The sequence below is a fragment of the Octopus bimaculoides genome, chromosome 5 (genome assembly GCF_001194135.2).
Source record: "Octopus bimaculoides isolate UCB-OBI-ISO-001 chromosome 5, ASM119413v2, whole genome shotgun sequence".
Lineage (NCBI taxonomy): Eukaryota > Metazoa > Mollusca > Cephalopoda > Octopoda > Octopodidae > Octopus > Octopus bimaculoides.
Window position 1 is genome coordinate 23,414,224 of NC_068985.1, and position 19,505 is coordinate 23,433,728.

General features: G+C 35.9%; 2 protein-coding genes across 4 annotated transcripts in view; one reads left to right on the forward strand and one right to left on the reverse strand.

Annotated features, from left to right (window-relative positions):
* Positions 1-13,633, forward strand: part of LOC106883585 (ankyrin repeat domain-containing protein 17) — a 120,858-nt gene extending 107,225 nt beyond the window's left edge. For all 3 annotated transcript variants that reach the window (XM_014934654.2, XM_014934655.2, XM_014934657.2), the window contains 9 exons: positions 392-862; positions 1,277-1,385; positions 3,671-3,817; positions 3,929-4,075; positions 5,676-7,660; positions 8,966-9,154; positions 9,316-9,533; positions 11,588-11,734; positions 12,976-13,633. In XM_014934654.2, the coding sequence (XP_014790140.1) occupies positions 392-862; positions 1,277-1,385; positions 3,671-3,817; positions 3,929-4,075; positions 5,676-7,660; positions 8,966-9,154; positions 9,316-9,533; positions 11,588-11,734; positions 12,976-13,011 (3,449 nt within the window). In that variant the 3' untranslated portion in view covers positions 13,012-13,633. The remainder of the gene's footprint in view (positions 1-391; positions 863-1,276; positions 1,386-3,670; positions 3,818-3,928; positions 4,076-5,675; positions 7,661-8,965; positions 9,155-9,315; positions 9,534-11,587; positions 11,735-12,975) is intronic.
* A 2,255-nt stretch (positions 13,634-15,888) lies between these two features.
* The window catches only part of LOC106883584 (uncharacterized), a 15,901-nt gene continuing 12,284 nt past the window's right edge, over positions 15,889-19,505 (reverse strand). The window contains exon 4 of the mRNA XM_014934652.2: positions 15,889-16,273. Coding sequence (XP_014790138.1) covers positions 16,160-16,273 — 114 coding nt within the window. The 3' untranslated portion in view covers positions 15,889-16,159. The remainder of the gene's footprint in view (positions 16,274-19,505) is intronic.

Genomic DNA, 19,505 nt, shown 5'->3' on the forward strand with positions numbered 1-19,505 from the left:
ATATATATATATATATATAATGGTAAAATTATGATTGGCAGAATTGTTATTGCATCAGACGAATCACCTTGTAAAGTTTATTTCTGGGTCTGTGATCTGAGTTCAAGTCCTATCAGAACTAATAAAATATCAGTCAAATACTGGAGTTGATTTAATCAACTAAGCCCACTCAGGTTGCAGTTTTGTGCCAACGTTTGGAATTGGTATTAGTAAAATTACGTTTTAATGCATACATTAAATAACAATGTCTTTTTATAAATTTAAACCATTTTTCCCTGTGCATGTATGTATGCACATGGACATGTGCTTGTATGTGGCACTTGCATGTTGAAAAAAAAGAATTGTTTGTTTTCAGTAAGGTGGAAAATGTAGTTTTCATTGTATTTTGTAGGCACTATAAGTAACGGTGCAATGAGTGAACCAAAGATCAAGCGCTATCGGAACCACCAAGCAAAGCTTATTACATGTCAAACTTCAAACTCAAGTCTAAATCATGAGTTGCGAAAGAACAAGAAGGGCAAAAATAAGGTGAAAGACAAACCACCGGATAGCAGGCTCACAAAATTGTCAAATACCTCAACAGTTGCTATTGGCTCCTCGGCCACTGCCAGTCAAACCACTTCAACAGTAACAATGTCTGTTAGTAACATGAATGGGAACAAGGAGTCTGAGGTGAGATCAACTAATAGTGGAAGTGGTGGAGGAGGTAGTAGCAGTGGTGGTGGTGGCAATGGTGGGAGCAGCAGCAGCAGTGGTGGTGGAAGTGGTAATACTAACAATAACAGCAGCAACAACAACAGTAACAGTAGCAAAAAGAAAAAGAGAGACCATGTAAATTCAAGTTCTTCAGGTAAAAAGTCAAGTAAGTGTGATTTTTTTTTTTTTTTTTCTGCCAAATTATTTAAGCTAATGAGATATATTTATTTACCATTGTTACATACTTTGTGGAATTTGTATTCACTTGACATTTAGATGTAAACATATTTATATATTCAGGAAAAAACTTCATGTAGTTTTTTCCTTAAGAACGATTATGCTAATGTGACTGACTGAACTACTAAGAACTATATCTGGGTAGCTAAATCTCCCTCAAATCATAGCCTACTGTCTTAAAACAAGGACTCACATAAGATGTCTTAGAAACATTGAATAAAAGATGGCTGTTACTTGATTCCAGTGTCCCTTTGGAATGACTTATTCATGCTGTTTATGTATTATTTAATTTTGCATATACTCTATTTTTATATAATTTTTTTTTTCTTCTTTAATCTTACAGCTATTGGAGATCTTGATGATTTTGGGTCTTTGCTAGAAATACCATATAAAGTTTATGGTCCAGAAATTGATAAATTATTAACTAAAAGCTTGGATAAAAAATCAATTGTGTAAGTCTTATGTTTGTTAATCTTAAACATACATTTTTATGTTCAGATCTTCATGTTGGCCTGTGATGCATTTAGAACAGTTAACTATGTTGTTACTGTATTTCTAACTAAAATATGTTTTTTACTTCGAAACTTGGACAAATTGTTTGAAAAAACAATTATTTGTTTTTTGATATGATGTGGTATTTGTAGCATGACTTGATAAACTAAATAGACTTTTTGTCTCAAATCTACTCTTAATTCCATAATGAAAGTTAAAATTTTGCTTAAATATCACTATATAACAAGTGTTATTGGTCATTATTCACCTGGGTAAATAACAATTATGATATAGAAATATGCATATAAAACAGGTATGCAATAATCATCATCTTCATTGTCGTTATAATGTCCACTTCTACATGATTTGGATGGAATTTGCTGAGGTAGATTTCTTGTGGCCAGATACCCTTCTTGTTGCCAACCTGACAGGTTTTTACAAAAGATTGGAAATGGACTCTGCATGTGTAATGGTGATGCTCATTGGCAAATTTCAAGACATAAATACACACATATATACTTGCATGGAAAACGGACGTTATATAATGCACAACAGGCTTCTTTCAGTTTCTGTCTACCAAATCTACTCACTCAGTTGTTATTAGCTTAGGGCTATAGTGAAAATAACACTTGCCCAAAGTTCTCTGCATTGGAACTGAACCTGAAACCATGTGGCTGAAAAGCAGACTTCTTAACCACACAGTAACACCTACACCTATGATGTATCTCAAAATTTATCAGTGTTTGAAAATGACAAAATGAGATACATTCACATAGACCTTTTGAGTAAACAGAAAATAAAGAATTAGGGTAGGTTTGAACACACATTGGGAAGTCTTTGCAGTTGACTTAATACTCTGCTTTGATGCTTGTGCAATCTCCTGTGACTATTGAGTTTCTTTGGGGTTTTTTTAAATTATGGAAATGGCTGAATTCAGAAGGATATTTTTTCCTCTGAAATTTGCATTTTACCCTACAATTTTTTTGATGTTCAGTTGTGTTGCAACATATACGTGGGACTGGCGATGATCCCATCACTTTTGAGTCTTTCTTGATATACAATAAAAGAAGTATTAACAACACTTTCACATCTACGATATACAAAGTCAGATATTGTCACCACATTTTTTACCTGCTCTACATCACTAACTCTTCATCTGATTCATCTGATCTATAGAGAGAAAATAAATTTACCTCTATATGTAGTTCTTAAACAATTCCTTTCTGCTGTTGGATTATTTTGCCTCTTTTTCATTTTGCTTTTTTCTTTATATATATATATATATTCACTGTCATCCCTTTTTTTCATTTACAATAACTGTGGCACATGAATATTGTTACAGCTTTAAAGTCTGCCACAAGTTTGACCAGACAAAACTATTAGTCAAAAATTAACAATAGTTAGCTTTGGGTATGGTGTGGAAGTGATAATTTCCCAGACTATACCATACTGACTAGTACAAGTTTTTTTTTTCACTCACATAAAAATTAAGCTCATTACTGTATTCAATATCCACTTCATAGACTGTCCATATTTCTATGCCCCATTTTGCAGGTTTGTCCAGCATTTATATCACACCATCGTTTCATCTATGGTTAGTCTTTTTTTCCCTGGCTTGTAAAACAAAACAAACAAAAAAAAGCTTAAATGCCTTTTGCACAGCAAACAAAAAGGCTTTTATTTTAATAATGGGTCAAAATTTTCTTCTCCACACATTGGTGTACTGCTAGTGTCTTGTATTGTGAAAATACTAACAGCTTAAACAATCCTGTTTCCAGTCTAATGGAAAATGTTTCATTTATTCAGTTATATTTAATAGCTTCTTGATTCTTATTATAAAGGTTAGGGTTTTAAAAAAATGGCTGACATGTTGAAAGCCATGTATTACTGGCTCTTCCCCACTCTGTTCTGCTTATCTGTTTACTTCTGTGATTATTGACTGGAACAATTGATTTGGCATAACTAAAAGGAAATGAGTTAAGCTGAATCTCCAAGCTAGTATTCATTTTTTGAGAAGGTTCAAAGTATAATGAAATCAATGTGTAAAAATATCCAAAATAATTTAGATGACATATTTTGGATTATTTAGTTAGACTAGTAAATTAATTTTCTTATCATTAATGCTGAGGGTAAGGATGGAAACCAGCACTAAATGATATTACAGATATTAGGTAACATGATTGCAGTTGTGAAATGTTTGTAATATTAGGTGGTAACCACTAATTTTTTTTCCCCCCCACCACAGGGAGTGTCAGGAACATTTTGGACCTTTATTAGATAAAAATACCAATTCAAGTGATCGAACTGTCAGTTTAATGAAGGCTCACAATGTAAACATGAGTCCTAAAAGAGGTCAGAGAAAAGAAGATGGTTGGAAAGAAGTTGTAAGGAAGTAAGTTTTCTTTAATTTTTGTTGTTGTTTTTTTTTTTTGTATTTTGCTATATTTTTGAAATATTTAATTTTTTTTCTATTATAATTAAAAATGCAAATGTTTTTGTTTAGATCTAAAAAAATCATAGTTTCTGCGAATGCTATCAGTCGAGTAATAGGCCGAGGTGGTGCCAATATTAATGCCATAAGAGATGCCTCAGGAGCGCATATAGAAGTTGAAAAACAGAAAGGCTCTGGTGACAGATTGATTACTATCAAGTAAGTTGCTTCTGAGCTTTTATCTCTTTTAACATCAAGAAAGATATAAATATTCATAATTCTACATTTTAATTATTGTTCGTCATGAAAGGTTTTGTATTTCTTCTTAGATTTCTGGCTGATCTATTGCTAACTGGCTTTTTGCTTGATATAATTACAGTTGTACTGTGGTGGAATACATAGTCTCTTTGCCAATTGATGTCTGTTTTTTTTACCCATTAGCTTTTAATGGCTGAAAGTGAGAGTAAGGAACATTACCACCATCATCATTTAATATCCACCTTCCTAAGGCAGCGAGTTGGCAGAAACGTTAGCACGTCGTGAAGGTGGCGAGCTGGCAGAAACATTAGCAATTAGCATGCCGGGCAAAATGCTGAGCGGTATTTTGTCTGCCACTACGTTCTAAGTTCAAATTTTGCCGAGGTCGACTTTGCCTTTCATCCTTTCGGGGTCGACTAAATAAGTACCAGTTACGCACTGGGGTCGATATAATCGACTTAATCTGTTTGTCTGTCCTTGTTTGTCCCCTCTGTGTGTAGCCCCTTGTGGGCAGTAAAGAAATAAGAAATATTGGCACGTCAGGTGAAATGCTTAGCGGTATTTCGTCTGTCTTTACTTTGCGAGTTCAAATTCCGCCAAGGTCAACTTTGCCTTTCATCCTTTTGGGGTTGATAAATTAAGTACCAGTTGCATACTGGGATTGATCTAATGGACTGGGCCCCCTCTCCCAACATTTCAGGCCTTGTGCCTAGAGTAGAAAAGAATATCCACCTTCCTTGCTGTAGAGTGAACAGGAGCTGATAAACCTGAGAACTGCACCAAGTTCTGTCTGCTCTGGCATGGTTTCTGTGACTGGAAGCTCTTCCTAGTGCTAACGACTTTAGTGTGTACTAGGAGCTTTTTAAGTGGCACCAGCACTAGTGATATCATCAAGTAATTTGTAAGGCAAGACCTGTCAACTGAAGGAGAAGACTTTGTGATGAGTGGTTTAGAGGAACAAAAACGGGCCTCGTGCAGTTGGAGAAAAAGGTGAGAGAGAGAGAGAAGATGGTGAAGAAGATGTCAGGGTATGTGTGGTTCATAGGATTGGATAGGGCGAGGGAGCATTTGAGTTTGTGAGAGTGAAAGGAGAGTGGTAGCTGGTGGTGAGTGATGAACATGAGTGGAGGGATGGAGGGGTTAGGAAGATGATTGTGTGCAGGTGCAATAAACATAAGCAATGTGCTTTTAGAGCCTCATATCATCCACAGAGAATTATTCATATTGATTTAGTAGAGGCTTTTTTTTATAGATATAACTGGTATGTATGCTAGTAGCATGTAAAAAGCACTCACTATACTCTTGGAATAGTTGGCATTAGGAAGGGCATCCAGCTGTAGAAACCATGTCAAATCAGATTGAAACCTGGTGCTGCTCCCCAGCATACCAGTTCTCAGTCAAACCGTCCAGCCCATGCCAGCATAGAAAGCGGATGATAAATGATGATGAACTGAACTTGAAACATTATTATGTGGTAGAATAAGAAAATGTATATTAGGCTTTGGACAATTTTTCATGTTTCCAACTTATTTTAATGGAAACTTTTTTTCCTTTCTTTCAGGGGATCTGCTGAAGCAACCAGACAAGCTCATTTATTAATAAATGCCCTAGTTTCTGATCCTGATAAAGAAATTGCTGAGATATTACCCAAAAATAAACAATCACGACAGAGCCAGCAACAACAGCAGCACACTCAGTCACATCAGCAGTCAAATCATGTCCCATTGCAGACTCAGTTAACATCTGAATGGACAAACTCCAGTGTGGCTTCAACTAGCAGTAATAGTGATAGTTGCAATACTAACCATGTCACTAACACTTCTATTGCTAGCGGGACTTATGTTTCCACATGTCCTTCATTGTCAAGCTACAGTTCGAATAATAAGGTTCAAAGGCCTGCCATCTCCAAACAGCAACCCTCTAATTTGGTGACTTCCACTGTTGGTAATACTGCACCACGACCAACATTGGTACAAAGTTCTGGAAGTGGTGTTGTGCAGAGTCAAGTCTGGTCAAATGCTCAGTCCACTTCAACCCTCAACTCACCTCAGCACAATCCACTTCCCTCTCAGAAGTCTGCATCGTTAAGTAATGTCACTCAGCAGCAACAGTCCCAACCCCACCATCAGGTACAGATCCGGTCTCCGCCCACTACAGCTTCCGTTGCCACTTCATCTGCTCCAGAGGCCAAAGTTGTTAGGCAGTTGTTCCCGAGTGATAAGCGGACAACAACTGTGCCTACTGTGGTAACAACTACCCATGCAACTGTCACCTATAGCAGTGCTCCATCAGGGATAAAACTAATAACTTCTACTGCTACCTCAGCTGTAAAGGTTGAAACCCATTCCTCTAATTCTTCTCCTCAAATTAAGTCTACAATCACACCTAGCACCAAAGTTAATTACCGACCTCCTCCTCCTCCTAACATGAAGCCATTAGATATACTTTGTGGTGGTGGTGGTGGTGGTGGCGGCGGTGGTGGTGGCGGTATAGCCCCTAATCCAGTTGGCCCTCCAACTGCTCCTTCAATAGTAAATACTAACTTAGTAATGCGAACAGGTGGTGGCAATGTTTTGCCTCAGTCTCAGCTTTCATCTGAAGCAGCATCCATTCCTGTCACATTACCATGTGACTATTCTCCTTTTAATAACTTGTTTAGTCATGTTGCTGAGCAGGTAATGGGGAAAAAAGACGACCACTGTGGAGAAAGAATGAATTTTGCCAGTGTTGCTGCAGGAGTGCAAATGAATTCTGGATTGCCGTCCCAAGTTGGTCGAAGTTCCCCTAAACCATTACCTGCAGAACCAAAGATAGACGCTGCTTTGCAGGCTAAAGCTCCTGGCTATAAACCTAATGGACACAGGACAAATTCCCCCCAGCACACTTTAGTAATATCAGATCTAGAACCAGTTAAAGTGCCCAATTATAAAAACCCTTTTGGACTGACTTTACATAATTCAGATGTTATGTTAAATTCAGTGGGTTGCTCATTGTCACCCCGGTCAAATAATTCAGGTCAACCTGGATTGTCTCCAAGGACCATAAGGGCAGGTGTAACTTTGGAAGCAGCACACCAACGGATGCTACCTCCTGTTATGTCTAGTCAGAAGGAGGAATATACCATTCCTAACCAACCTATGACTCTTCCGAAAATAGATAGCATTTTAAATCCTCTTGCACCTGATTTCAAAAGTGTTTCCACACCTCAGGGGAATTTGCCTGCACAGTTTCTTGGTCGTACAGGGGTTGGTAACTTGAATTCTGGTAACATTCAAACTGCAATGTATGCAACTCATGCTTTAAATGCTACTTTTGTAAACCCTAACTACAGCAGTATGCACCCTCAGCCCAACTACCTCCCTGTAGCTCCACCCCATCCTCCACCAATGCCAGATATGCAACCCAATTATAACATACTCAGCCAATTTAGTAACCAACCAACTACTAACATGATAAATCCTAACCAACCAGTGCAGCGTCCATATTCACCAATGCATCCACAAGTGCGACCAAACAGTGCACCATCTATAGCACTACGTACAAAAGGTAAATAATTCTTTTAGTTTATAAATTTAACTTGAATTCAAAATATTTTTATTCCAGATAGTTATTGAAGTGGTTTAAAGAATGGTAATCTGATTGAGCCAATCTAACACTCGTGTATCCATGATTTATTATTATTTATTTATATTAAAATTCAATGATATTCTTATGTGGGCTTTGATGGATTTCAGAGCCTCCAAAGTCTATATAATATTGCAAGTGTATTAAAAAAAATGTATCGTTTATGAAGTTGGGCTCACCAATAATTTTTAAAAAGTGATAGTTATGTTCATTGTTTATAATGCCAAATTTTTTTGTGAAGAAAATGAACTGACTGTGTTTAATATTTGTGTGTGTGTTTATGATGGGACTAATTTCTTTTCTCTGACACTTCTTATTTGAAGATATGATTCTTACTTCAAGGTTCTGAAATTCTCTGTATTATTATTATTATTAAGGGATGGAGAAACAAGGAAATTGTGGTATTTATAGCTTTCTCTAAGGTATTAGAGTTACAGTTGTGCGTGTGTGTATGGATTCAGTTAAAATTTAACTTTTCAGTTTTAGAGCAACTTTTGACAAAATTGCTTCATATTATCTAGTTTGGGTGATGAGAAGATTTGAAATCAATTTACTTAGCATTGTGGTCAGAGTAAATATTTTACAAAATGATGTAGAAGTTGCTTTTTCATGTGTGCCAGTGTATTCTAATAATTTAATATAAAAAGAAATTGTAGGTCTTAGTAATTATTTAGTATGAATATTTAACCTTATTTTTAACTTACTGCAGTGATTCTGAGCAGTTAAAATATATCTGCAATATATTGGTTATACTTCTACAATACACAAAATATCTTTAATTTTTTTTTATACAATTCCTAATAGTATTCAATTATAAAAATATGTGAATTTTTAAACACCAATTACTTATAAGAGTCCATTCTAGTAAAAATAGGAATCAAAGAGGTCCATCCATAGGTGAAAAGTGATAAACACTGGCTTACTCTTCTGGCCACGAAGGTGTTCAACGTGATGAAAAGACTGAAAAGAATAGGTGTGATCCTTTAATCTGTGAGAATATAGAGAAACAGACTGACCCAGTCAGAATTTTCTTTGACAGTTAATTTGTCTATTCAAGATAAAGCAGTTCCTTCTATCACTTTGTTTCAGTGTTTTATCAATATCTTAGTGTGTTACTATTTTCATCTACTTGCTCAATATTAATTACAGTTTTATTGCTTTTCTACTTTCATATTTTTACCATTGCATACATTGTTAAATAATTTTTTTCTTTCTTTACTTCTGAAGGCGTTCAAGGTCCATCTTCTCCTTTGCCCCTGAGTACCACTCCTCCACCACAACCCTTAGAACAAGTAAAAAATATTATGGATGAACGTAAACTTTTGAAACCCATTGGAGGAGAACGTATGATTAAAAAACCTCAAGGAATCAACATGGATAATGATTTCAACCCAATGATATGGGCGCTTAGTTCAGGTATGTGTGTATGAAATGTTATCCTGTTGTTACTATAATTAAATATGTTCTAATTACTAAGCAAGTAAATATTTGTTAGATTCAGTTTTGAGATTGCAGATATTTATTAAAAACAATTTTTTCAGAAGATTTGCAATATTTATTGTATTTTATATCTTCAGAATTGAATTCCGAGTGGCCTGCAAGTAGTTCTCCCATCATGGCTTCAGCGGCAATGTCTACTCCAGTCATGACCTCATCTACTGGTTCTACTGGAATAATGACGCCTACTGTCACTGGACCGAATGAAGGGAGAGTGCCATCTCGTTTGGAGAGTGCAACTATTCGAGGCAATTTACTGGATGGCAAGCGCCCAGATCAAGTTGGACAGTCTTATCATGTAAGACATTTTATAATAATAGATTTTTTAGAAATTTAGTGAAATAATTTTTTTTCTCCTTGTAAGGTTTCTCACATCTGATTATCTTTGGTTTAGAGCAATAACGTTTTAAGTCTCTAATCCTAATAACAAAGTTGAATTTCAGTGCCTTGGTAAAGTTGCAGAGGCACTGTGACATGGCATGTCTTTGATATTTCTAGACCTAGCAGTGCTCCATTCTTCTACAGTTATGACCGCTGATTTCCTTTTGAGAGAGAGAAAGAGATATGTATATCGTAGTAGTTATTTTAATGTCTGTTTTTCCACGTTTGCATGTGTCAAATTGGTTGTGGCAAATTTTCTGTGAAATTGAGAGACCTGCGACAAATACCACAAGGCAGTTTATCTGACCCTGTATTATATATACCCACTACACTCTCTGAGTGGTTGGCGTTAGGAAGGGCATCCAGCTGTAGAAACTCTGCCAAATTAGATTGAAGCCTGGTGTTGCCATCCGGTTTCACCAGTCCTCAGTCAAATCGTCCAACCCATGCTAGCATGGAAAGCGGACGTTAAACGATGATGATGATGATGATATGATCATCATAATCATATCTGTTTTTCATGCTGGTATGAGTTGGTTTATACACACAGACAAAAACAATTATATTTCTCATAAAATATTTGAGTCTTACAGAATCTGAATTTATCTATTAGCTGTACATCGATATAACCTTGTTAAAGCCAATAATTGCTTCAATAACTGCTCTCTTTCTCTCTCTCACACACACAGGCTTGGATTTGTGCATTTGTTTGTATAATGTGGATGAGCTTATGTACATAATAGATCATATTTGTTGTATTTGTGGATAATGTTTGGAAATGACATGTGTTGCATTCATTGCACACCAAATAGTTTCGCCTGGCTGGCTTTCACTTTTGGTATTCAAAACTGAGTATATAAGTGTATGAAAGTAGTATCTCTTTTGCTGGTGTTACTGCAAAAATTAACTAGACTGCTTCACACAATTCTTGCTGATGCATATAAGGTGACTATTTCAAACCAGCCTGGCCTATTTTCTCCTTTAAAGTTTATTTTGAAGATTGGAGATTTTATCTTTGTTTCAGTTAATGCCATATTTATACTTTACTTGTATTTTATATACGACCGAGACCTTGTGCTTGAGAAGACCCATCAAGCTGAGCAAAATCACAGCCGTGACAGATACTGGTGTCATGCAAATGGCACTCATGTCAGTGGCATGTAAAGCACCCACTACGCTCTCGGAGTGGTTGGCGTTCGGAAGGGCATCTAGCTGTAGAAAATCATGCCAAATCAGACTGGAGTCTGATGTAGCCTTCCAGTGTACCAGCCTGGTCAAACCGTCCAACCCATGCCAGCATGGACAACGGACATTAAATGATGACTGTGATTTATATATATATATATAAATAAAAGGAGTTAAACACAGGTGTTATTCAAATTAAAAGAAGTAAAAGAATTTGAATAACACCTGCGTTTTACTCCATTTATTTATTTATATATATTATACAAAATATTTCACATCAACCTGGAGTTTCTACCTTTACAAACAGGGCGTTGTGTCCTTATTACTTGTGTGATTTTTTGCTTCCCTGGTAACTATTTTTTCCGTGTTAATTGTAAACAAGGAAAAAATACACACATTCATTTATATCTATATATATATATGTGTGTATATATATATATATAATAGAGACAGACAGACACACACACCTTTTGTTGAATTTACGAGTTCATGAATTAGTTAGGAGTCTTACCAAAGCTATGTATATTTGTTATCTGTATAAGCTTGCTGAGGATAGTGGTAAATATGCAAAAATTGTCTCCACACAACCATACTTACACATGAATTCAAGTATATGTATGAACCATAAAAAAGAAAATCAATCCTATCCATTAAAATTTCAATTGATTCTAAATTGGGAAATATTTTATAATATTTTATTTGGTTAACTTAATTAACAACTACAACAATTTTAATCCACATTTGGTTTATTTGTCCCAATGTAAACACCAAAATGATATCTTGCAGGGCAATCCGCATATGTTGATGCACCGTTTTAGTAATGGAATTGCTACTTTCAACCCACCACCACAAATACCCTTGTATGCGGTGCCACCTTCAGCAAAAGACTTATGGAACATGAAGATCCCTGTGACTGATGTAAGCGAAAAGGGAGTAAGTAATTTTTATTTTTTATTTTTTTACTTCAGCATATTTGTTAGATACAATATATTATGAATAATGGTGCTTGTATTGTTTTCTACATTTTATTTTAAAAAGTAGTTTTTAATATATCCTGAATTGGAATGCCTTTCTAAGTCTATCTTAAACAAGGTACATAACACTTCTTAATTCAAGTTTACCTGACTAGCGAAATAGGGTCCATTCTTACTTCAGAAGTAGAGTGGTTAAAAGTAGAAAAACCATTCAATGTTCGAAAAACATTTGATTCAACAACCCATCCAAGTAAGGGTCTTACCATTATTGTATTAACTTCCACTTTTCTATGCTTGCATGGATCAGACAGAGTTCATTGAGGTAGATTTTCTAAGGCCAGATGCCTTTCCTAAACCTCATTCATCTCTAAGCAAGCAAATATTTCTTCATGGCTGTGTATGTTTCCATAGAAGATTAGAAATGAGGAGACCGTTTGTATTACAGTGATGTTCATTCACAACTATTGCTTGATGCCAAGGACAACGAATGCACATGCATACACCCATTGCATAGAAATCTATTTGATGGGTTTTTTTCAGTTTCCATCTACCAAATCCTCTCAGAAGACTTTGGGTGGCTTGGGACTACAGTAGAAGGAACTGACTCAAAATGCCACGCATTAGGACTGAACCTGCGACCATATAGTTGTGAAGTGGACTTTTTAGTTATGCAGGCATGTTTTTACCCATAGTATGTGTATGGAATGTATTGCTCCAAATTTGGTAGAAATTATATAACTAATGAAAGGCTGATTGAATGTCCATTGTGTTAAAATGACGTCATCATTATCCTTTAATGTCCGTTTTCCATGCAGGCATGGGTTGGACAGTTTGACCCGAGCTGGCCAGTCAGGAAGCTGTACTAGGTTCCAGTCTGATTTAGTTTGGTTTCTATGGCTGGATGCCCTTCCTAACAATAACCACTTTATAGTGTGCTGGGTGTGTTTAATGTGTTTAACGCAACGACAATGATGAAGATAATATAATAGTGTACACAGTGTATGAATAAAAGGCTATTACTCTAATTGGGCATGGATTGTGTTCTTACTAAAGGTCACTATTCTAGCTTGATTTCTATATTACCCCTGAATGCTTGCAAGTCAGTATTTTTGCAGCTAAACAGCTTTTAATGTTATCTTTAAATATGAGGTTAATAGTCTGCAAAATTTTAATTGCAATTTCTGTTTATTACTTTTACAGAACTGGAACTCGTGGAATCAGCCGAATGCCATGTGATTATTTTTTAGAGCTCTGATTACATTTTTGTCCCCAAAGACTGAGCAGATGTGCCTGCATACAGAGGATTACCTACCTCCATCATTAATGGCAGCAGTGAGATGATTACCAGGTCTACTAAGCTATTGGTTAACTCAGCCTCTGATATCCCCAATCTTTGGGGTTTTTTTCTTCTTCTTCTTTGCTCTCCTGAGGAGAGGAAAGAGCTATGGGCAATAACACTGGCAGCAGCAAGGATGACAATCTTTTCTCCCCATGATAACTGCTGTTACCATGGCTTGTGCAAGTTGAATGCCAACCTTGGGAACATTTCAGGAATGATGTACGAAAAAAGATTGAATCTTTGTTTGACATTTCCTTGTTATTGTTCAGGCTTAGTAAATGTGTAAATCTGATGACGCAACGACAATGATGAAGATAATATAATAGTGTACACAGTGTATGAATAAAAGGCTATTACTCTAATTGGGCATGGATTGTGTTCTTACTAAAGGTCACTATTCTAGCTTGATTTCTATATTACCCCTGAATGCTTGCAAGTCAGTATTTTTGCAGCTAAACAGCTTTTAGTCTTTCAAGAAAGTAATTTTAAATAATAAAAATTATTAACTTTGAGAATCCATTATTTTCCTGTGTTTCTAAATTCGTTTTCTCTTACATCTCCACTTGTTTGAATCTTGTTGATTCTCAAATCATGACTGCTTTGTTAATCCCTCTTTGTTAATTACTAGTAAAGAAAAAGGACAAACTCCCGTTGTTTTTTTATCCTTTTCCTTCATATTTTATTAATGCTTTCCAACTTCATTTTTATATTTTCAAATTATCAACTTCAGCATTAATAATTTGCTTTAATAAATAATTGGAAGTATGAGCTCCCATAAGAAAGAAACCATTACTTCAGTACAACCTAATGGATTTTCTTAGCCGTATTAGCAAAGCTAAAAGAATATTCTTAGAAACCACTTATAGGAAATGATAATAGTTTACTATAGTTTTAAATGTTTAAACCTCTAACATTTACTTTCATGTGTAGCGTTTTAAGTTTGAATGTTATAGGGTTCACTTAAGAATGAACATGATATTTTTAGTAATATGTCATGTAAAGCAGATAAAATAGTGTTCATTTGAACTTTTTTTTTTAGTTAATCTGAGAAAACTGATGGTTTTTAATTGACACCTTTTTCAAAACCATCATGCACAATAGGACTCATAGTTTAGTAAAATGTAATACAAACCAGATATTGTGAAATACATTTTCTTTTTAGAAAAATAATGAGTTGGTGTTAATGGTAGCAAAAACTTACCTTCAATACCTGGTAAATAAATTATGGTTTGAAAATAATCTAAACATAATCAAGTTAATGTTGCTTAACCTGTTTTGAATAATTTTACAGGTTTTGTATTTTCTATTTTTTAAATAGTATATTCTTTGACCCTGCATCAACTCTGATGCAGCAGACCTATGACATGTAAGTAGTCATAAAAGAGATATCTTGTTCTAGATATATATACCTTGCCTTTATAGCAGTGAATTGTATGGGGTGCAGTCTAATTTTTTTAAGGAGTCTCTACATTGTTACTCAACCTGCTGAATATAATAATATACCAGAAAAGAAGATAGATCTGTTCACATTTTGATTGTCACTGGGAAAGCTGTAGGAAAAAGTATATTGCAAATTTGTCTTATCTCAAATTTTTCTTGTGAGTTTTGAAAATTTGGTAATATTCATGGCATGGCATTGATGGCTTCATTTGTTTACCTAAATTTTTTCCTCCTCAATTTCGTTTTCTTTGTGGATATTTGAAATGCTAAGAAAAGCTTCGAATTCCTTTCCAGAATTTGTCTTTGTGGTGTAGATATGCATATTATTAGCTTTTGCAACTAAAATTGCATGCCAAAAGTTACTAGTAGCAATTACAAATTTTAATTAGTCAATATTAGAAATTGCCATATAAGTCAGTAAAACTTCACTCAGGAAGGATTGAGCTAAGTATTACCTCAAAGTCAGATGTCAGCATATAGAGCAAGCTATTTTATATCATGAATTAGCATTCTGTTGATATTGCCTCACTTTCTCCAGTTTACAACTTTTTATAAATTTCTTGACATTCTCCTGGTCTTCCTGAATTGTCTCCCTTCTATCAAAGTTTGGAAAATACTGTTTCATAATAAAAATAAAACGAGTATTTGCATTGAAGACTAGAATTCGGATAGACATTAAAGAGTTTTAGCTGTATATAGAATGTGTCACAGTTGTAGATTTAAAAATGTTTTACCAAGTGGGTGTGTATACAATACAATAGTTAACATTTGAAAATGTTTGTTAGATATTCACTTTCCTATTTTGTTTCAGTTTATTCTGTGCATGTATTTCTAGCTTTCTTTATTTTTCTTTTACTTGTATGCTTGCTTTCTGTTCCCTCTTTTAACCTTTTCTAACCAGTTTTGCACCTGAGCTCTCAATACAATAAGTTAATTATTGTTATATTTTGTAAACAAACTTTGGAAGCATCAAATGGGTTTCATATTTTATAGACAGAGATTGTTGTCACTAGAGTGTGGGTTCAAGCCATATGGCTGTCTGCTGACAACTTTTTCCATCTTATAAGGGTAAAATACCCAATCTTACTGCTGTTTTCATGGCTGTACTGTGTTCGAAATGCTATTCTCTTGTCTGTAAAATTATTATAGTTTAATGAATAGAAAAATTTTATTTCTAAATCTCTCAATGAGAGATATTCGGTAACAGTACTCTAAAGTAAAGATTATTTGCCAACACAATGTGGCAGTCCCAGTTCGGATGAATGTTACCGTCATTAGCTCTCTAGTGTTCACATTAACCGTGTGTATAAAAAAAATACAAAATAAAAACAAAAGATAATTAACATTTTTATTAATTTATGAATAACCGTTATTGGAATAAATCTAGGAATGAGATGACTTAAGTGAAAGTATTTCACCAACAAAATAAGATAGAGCTGATTTGTTCAACGAGTGTACCTACTACGTCTGGGGTAGTCTGAAAGTTTATATTTTTACAAAGGCTTCTTTGTTGCTGACAATTCTCTCTATCCTCTTTTGTTAAACAAAGAACATATTGACAGATGAGGTTATACAGTTAAGATGAAAAATAGTGTGTTAAATATATCAATGGAAGAGCAAAACATCAGTGAAGATAGCTTCAAGGAAGACACATCCACCAACAAAATAGAGGAACCAGGTTTTCTCTCTTGAAAGATCACCTTTGCGGATGAAATTCACCTACAAAATAGATTACAGGAGAATAATCATAATTTGTTATATTGAATATGTTTGCAGGTTAAATTTTTAATTAATCATTATTTTGAAAGCCCTTATTTATCTTTTTCTTCTCTCTTTTGTTCAATCCTCTTTTAAAAGTATTTTTCAGTATATCAATTAGTAAGAATAAAACTGAACAATTTTGCAATTATAGGTAAAATTCCATATTAATCGATTACATTCAATCTTTATGACCAAGCAGTATGAATAAATGCAATTATAAGCAAGAATATTATTCTTGGTAAATAGCTACGGAATAAACCATCAGATTTTCAACTCTAGGAATTCCCTTCAGAATTTGAATGTTCTTTCCTTGAAGGTATAATTTGTTGTGAAGTAATGCAAAACCTGCTTTACAATGAATTGAACATTAGTCATATCTGTATCTCTTTGAAGAAAACTGACTGATCTTGATGGTTTGTAGCCAATCATTAGTGACGTGCTTTAGTCACATGAACATAGGTATAACCAAACCATTAAGAAGTTTGCTTTGTAAATATAATGTCCCAAGTTAGTATTTCATTGTGTGGCATCTTGAGCAAGTGCATTTACTATAGCTTCAGGTCAACACAAGGTTTGTACACTATTCAGTCCCTGTGTACCCAAATTCACTCACAGTTAAGTGGACTGTGCTTGTCACACATGTATCCTGCTGATTATATTTCTCAACACTGTCCCTTAATTCCTTCCATTTCCCCTCTTCTCAGCAATACTCCTCCTCCCACTGCTCTTCTTACATCCCTTCATCCCTCCATTTAGGATCACCATCCACTCTGTCTTCTATTCTGTTCTCCTTCAGTTATAGGGATCACTATAGGATCTCAGCCATGCAAGTTATGAGGTGATCATCAGTAGTGCTGGTGCTATGAAACAAAAAAGCACCCAGCACACCCTGTAAAGTGGCTGCCATTAGGAAGGGTGTCCAGCCATGCCAAAGTAAACACTGGAGCATGACACAGTCCTCAGACTTGATAGATCTTGTCAAACCATCCAGCTCATGCTGATATGGAAGGTAGACGGTAATCGATGATGTTTATCTCTATGTAGTCAACACTGCTGAGGTCGACCTTACCTTTCATCCTTTTGGGGTCGATAAATTAAGTACCAGCTGCACACCGGAGTCGATCTAATGGACTGCCCTCCCCACCTCCCCCAAAATTTCGAACCTTGTGCCTAGAGCTTTCCATGCTAGCATGGGTTGGACGATTTGACTGAGGACTGGTGAAACCAGATGGCTACACCAGGCCCCAATCTGATCTGACAAAGTTTCTACAGCTAGATGCCCTTCCTAACGCCAACCACTCAGAGAGTGTAGTAGGTGCTTTTACGTGCCACCGGCATGAAGGCTAGTCAGGCGGTACTGGCAACGGCCACGCTCAAAATGGTGTATTTTATGTGCCACCCGCACAAGTCGGTCCAGGGGCACTGGCAACGATCTGTGATCAATGCCCTCTATTTTAGTTTGACAGGGCCCAAATCTCTAAGAAAAGTGCTAGTATGAAGAGTAAATAAAACACAATCATTCAATCTGGGATTGAACTTGTAACACAGATTTGACCCATTGAGAGTTTAACACCACTCAGTAGTATTCAAACTTCACAGAGTCAATAAGGGAGCTTCTGTGGTCCTGACTTGCTAGGAACAGCATGTAAATACACCCTTAATGGCTTAAAAAAAAGGAAGTAGGCATTATACAATATAGTCATCATTTAACATCCACTTTTCTATGCTTGCATGGGTCCAATGGAATTTGTTGAGGCAGATTTTTCTATGGCCAAATTCCCTTCCTGTCGCCAACCCTCACCTGTTTCCAAATCACCATCTATAACATCCTTTTTCCATGCTGGCATGGGTTGGATGGTTTTAATAAGGGCTAGCTGCACCAGGCTCCAATCTGATCTGGCAAGTTTTCTACAGCTGGATATCCATCACTCCTAAAGTGTAGTGGGTGCCTTTTACATGCCACTAGTCAGGTGGCACGGGCATCAACCACAACTACAATTTCCATTTTGGTTTTAATTTTACTTGACCCAATAGGTCTTCTCAAGTGCAGCATATCGCCTGATGATTCAAGGGTACTTTTAAATGGGCTGGTTATGCAACACGGCTGTGATCTCACTTAACTTGCCAGGTTATTCGCTACGATTTGATTTCACTTGACTCAACAGGTTTTCTCAAGTACAGCATATAGCCTGACGATTCAAGGGTACTTTAAAATGGGCAGGTTATGTGACACTGGTATCGCCACAATTGTGATCTCACTTTACTTGCCGGGTCTTCTCAATCACAGCGTATCTTCAAAGGTCTCGGTCTCTTGTCATTGCCTTTGTGAGGCCCAACGTCTGAAGGTCGTGCTTCACCACCTCATCCCATGTCTTCCTGAGTTTCTTCCACTGTTAGGATGTGACAGCTCTCCTCATCCATATGCAGCAAATGACCATACCAGTGCAGTCTCTCTTACACACCACATCTGATGCTTCTTATGTCCAACGTTTCTCTCAGGGCGCTTACTCTCTGTTGTGTATGTGCACTAACATTACACATCCAGCACATCATACTAGCTTCATTTCTTTCAAGCCTACATATGTCCTCAACAGTCATGACCCATGTTTCACTGCTGTGTACCATAGTTGTTCACACACATGCATCATAAAGTCTACTTTTCACTCTGAGTGAGAGGCTTTTTATTACCAGCAGAGGTAGGAGCTTTCTGAACTTTGCTCAAGCTTTTCTTATTCAAGTGGCAACACTCTCAGAGCATCCACCCCCTCTACAGACTTGCAATCAAATAAAAACGGTCAGAATTGACAAATCAGAAAGGAATTGTTCTACCATGACAATGCTACAACACACACATCTTTGCTAACTCATGAAAAATTATTGGAGCTTGGCTGGGAAGTGATGTCACATCCACCATATAGCCCTGACCTTGCACCATCAGATTACCATTTATTTCAAAGTTGGCAAAATTCTTTGAATGGTAAAATGTTCAATAATGATGACCTGAAATCACACTTGCTTCAGTTTTTGGCTGAGAAGGAACAGAAGTTCTATGAGCACAGAATCATGAAATTGCCAGAAAGATGGCAAAAGGTCATCGAACAAAATGGAAAATATATAATTGATTAAAGTTCACTCTTTGTATGAAGAAAAGTGACTTTTATTTCACATTCAAAAACCAAAATTACTTTCT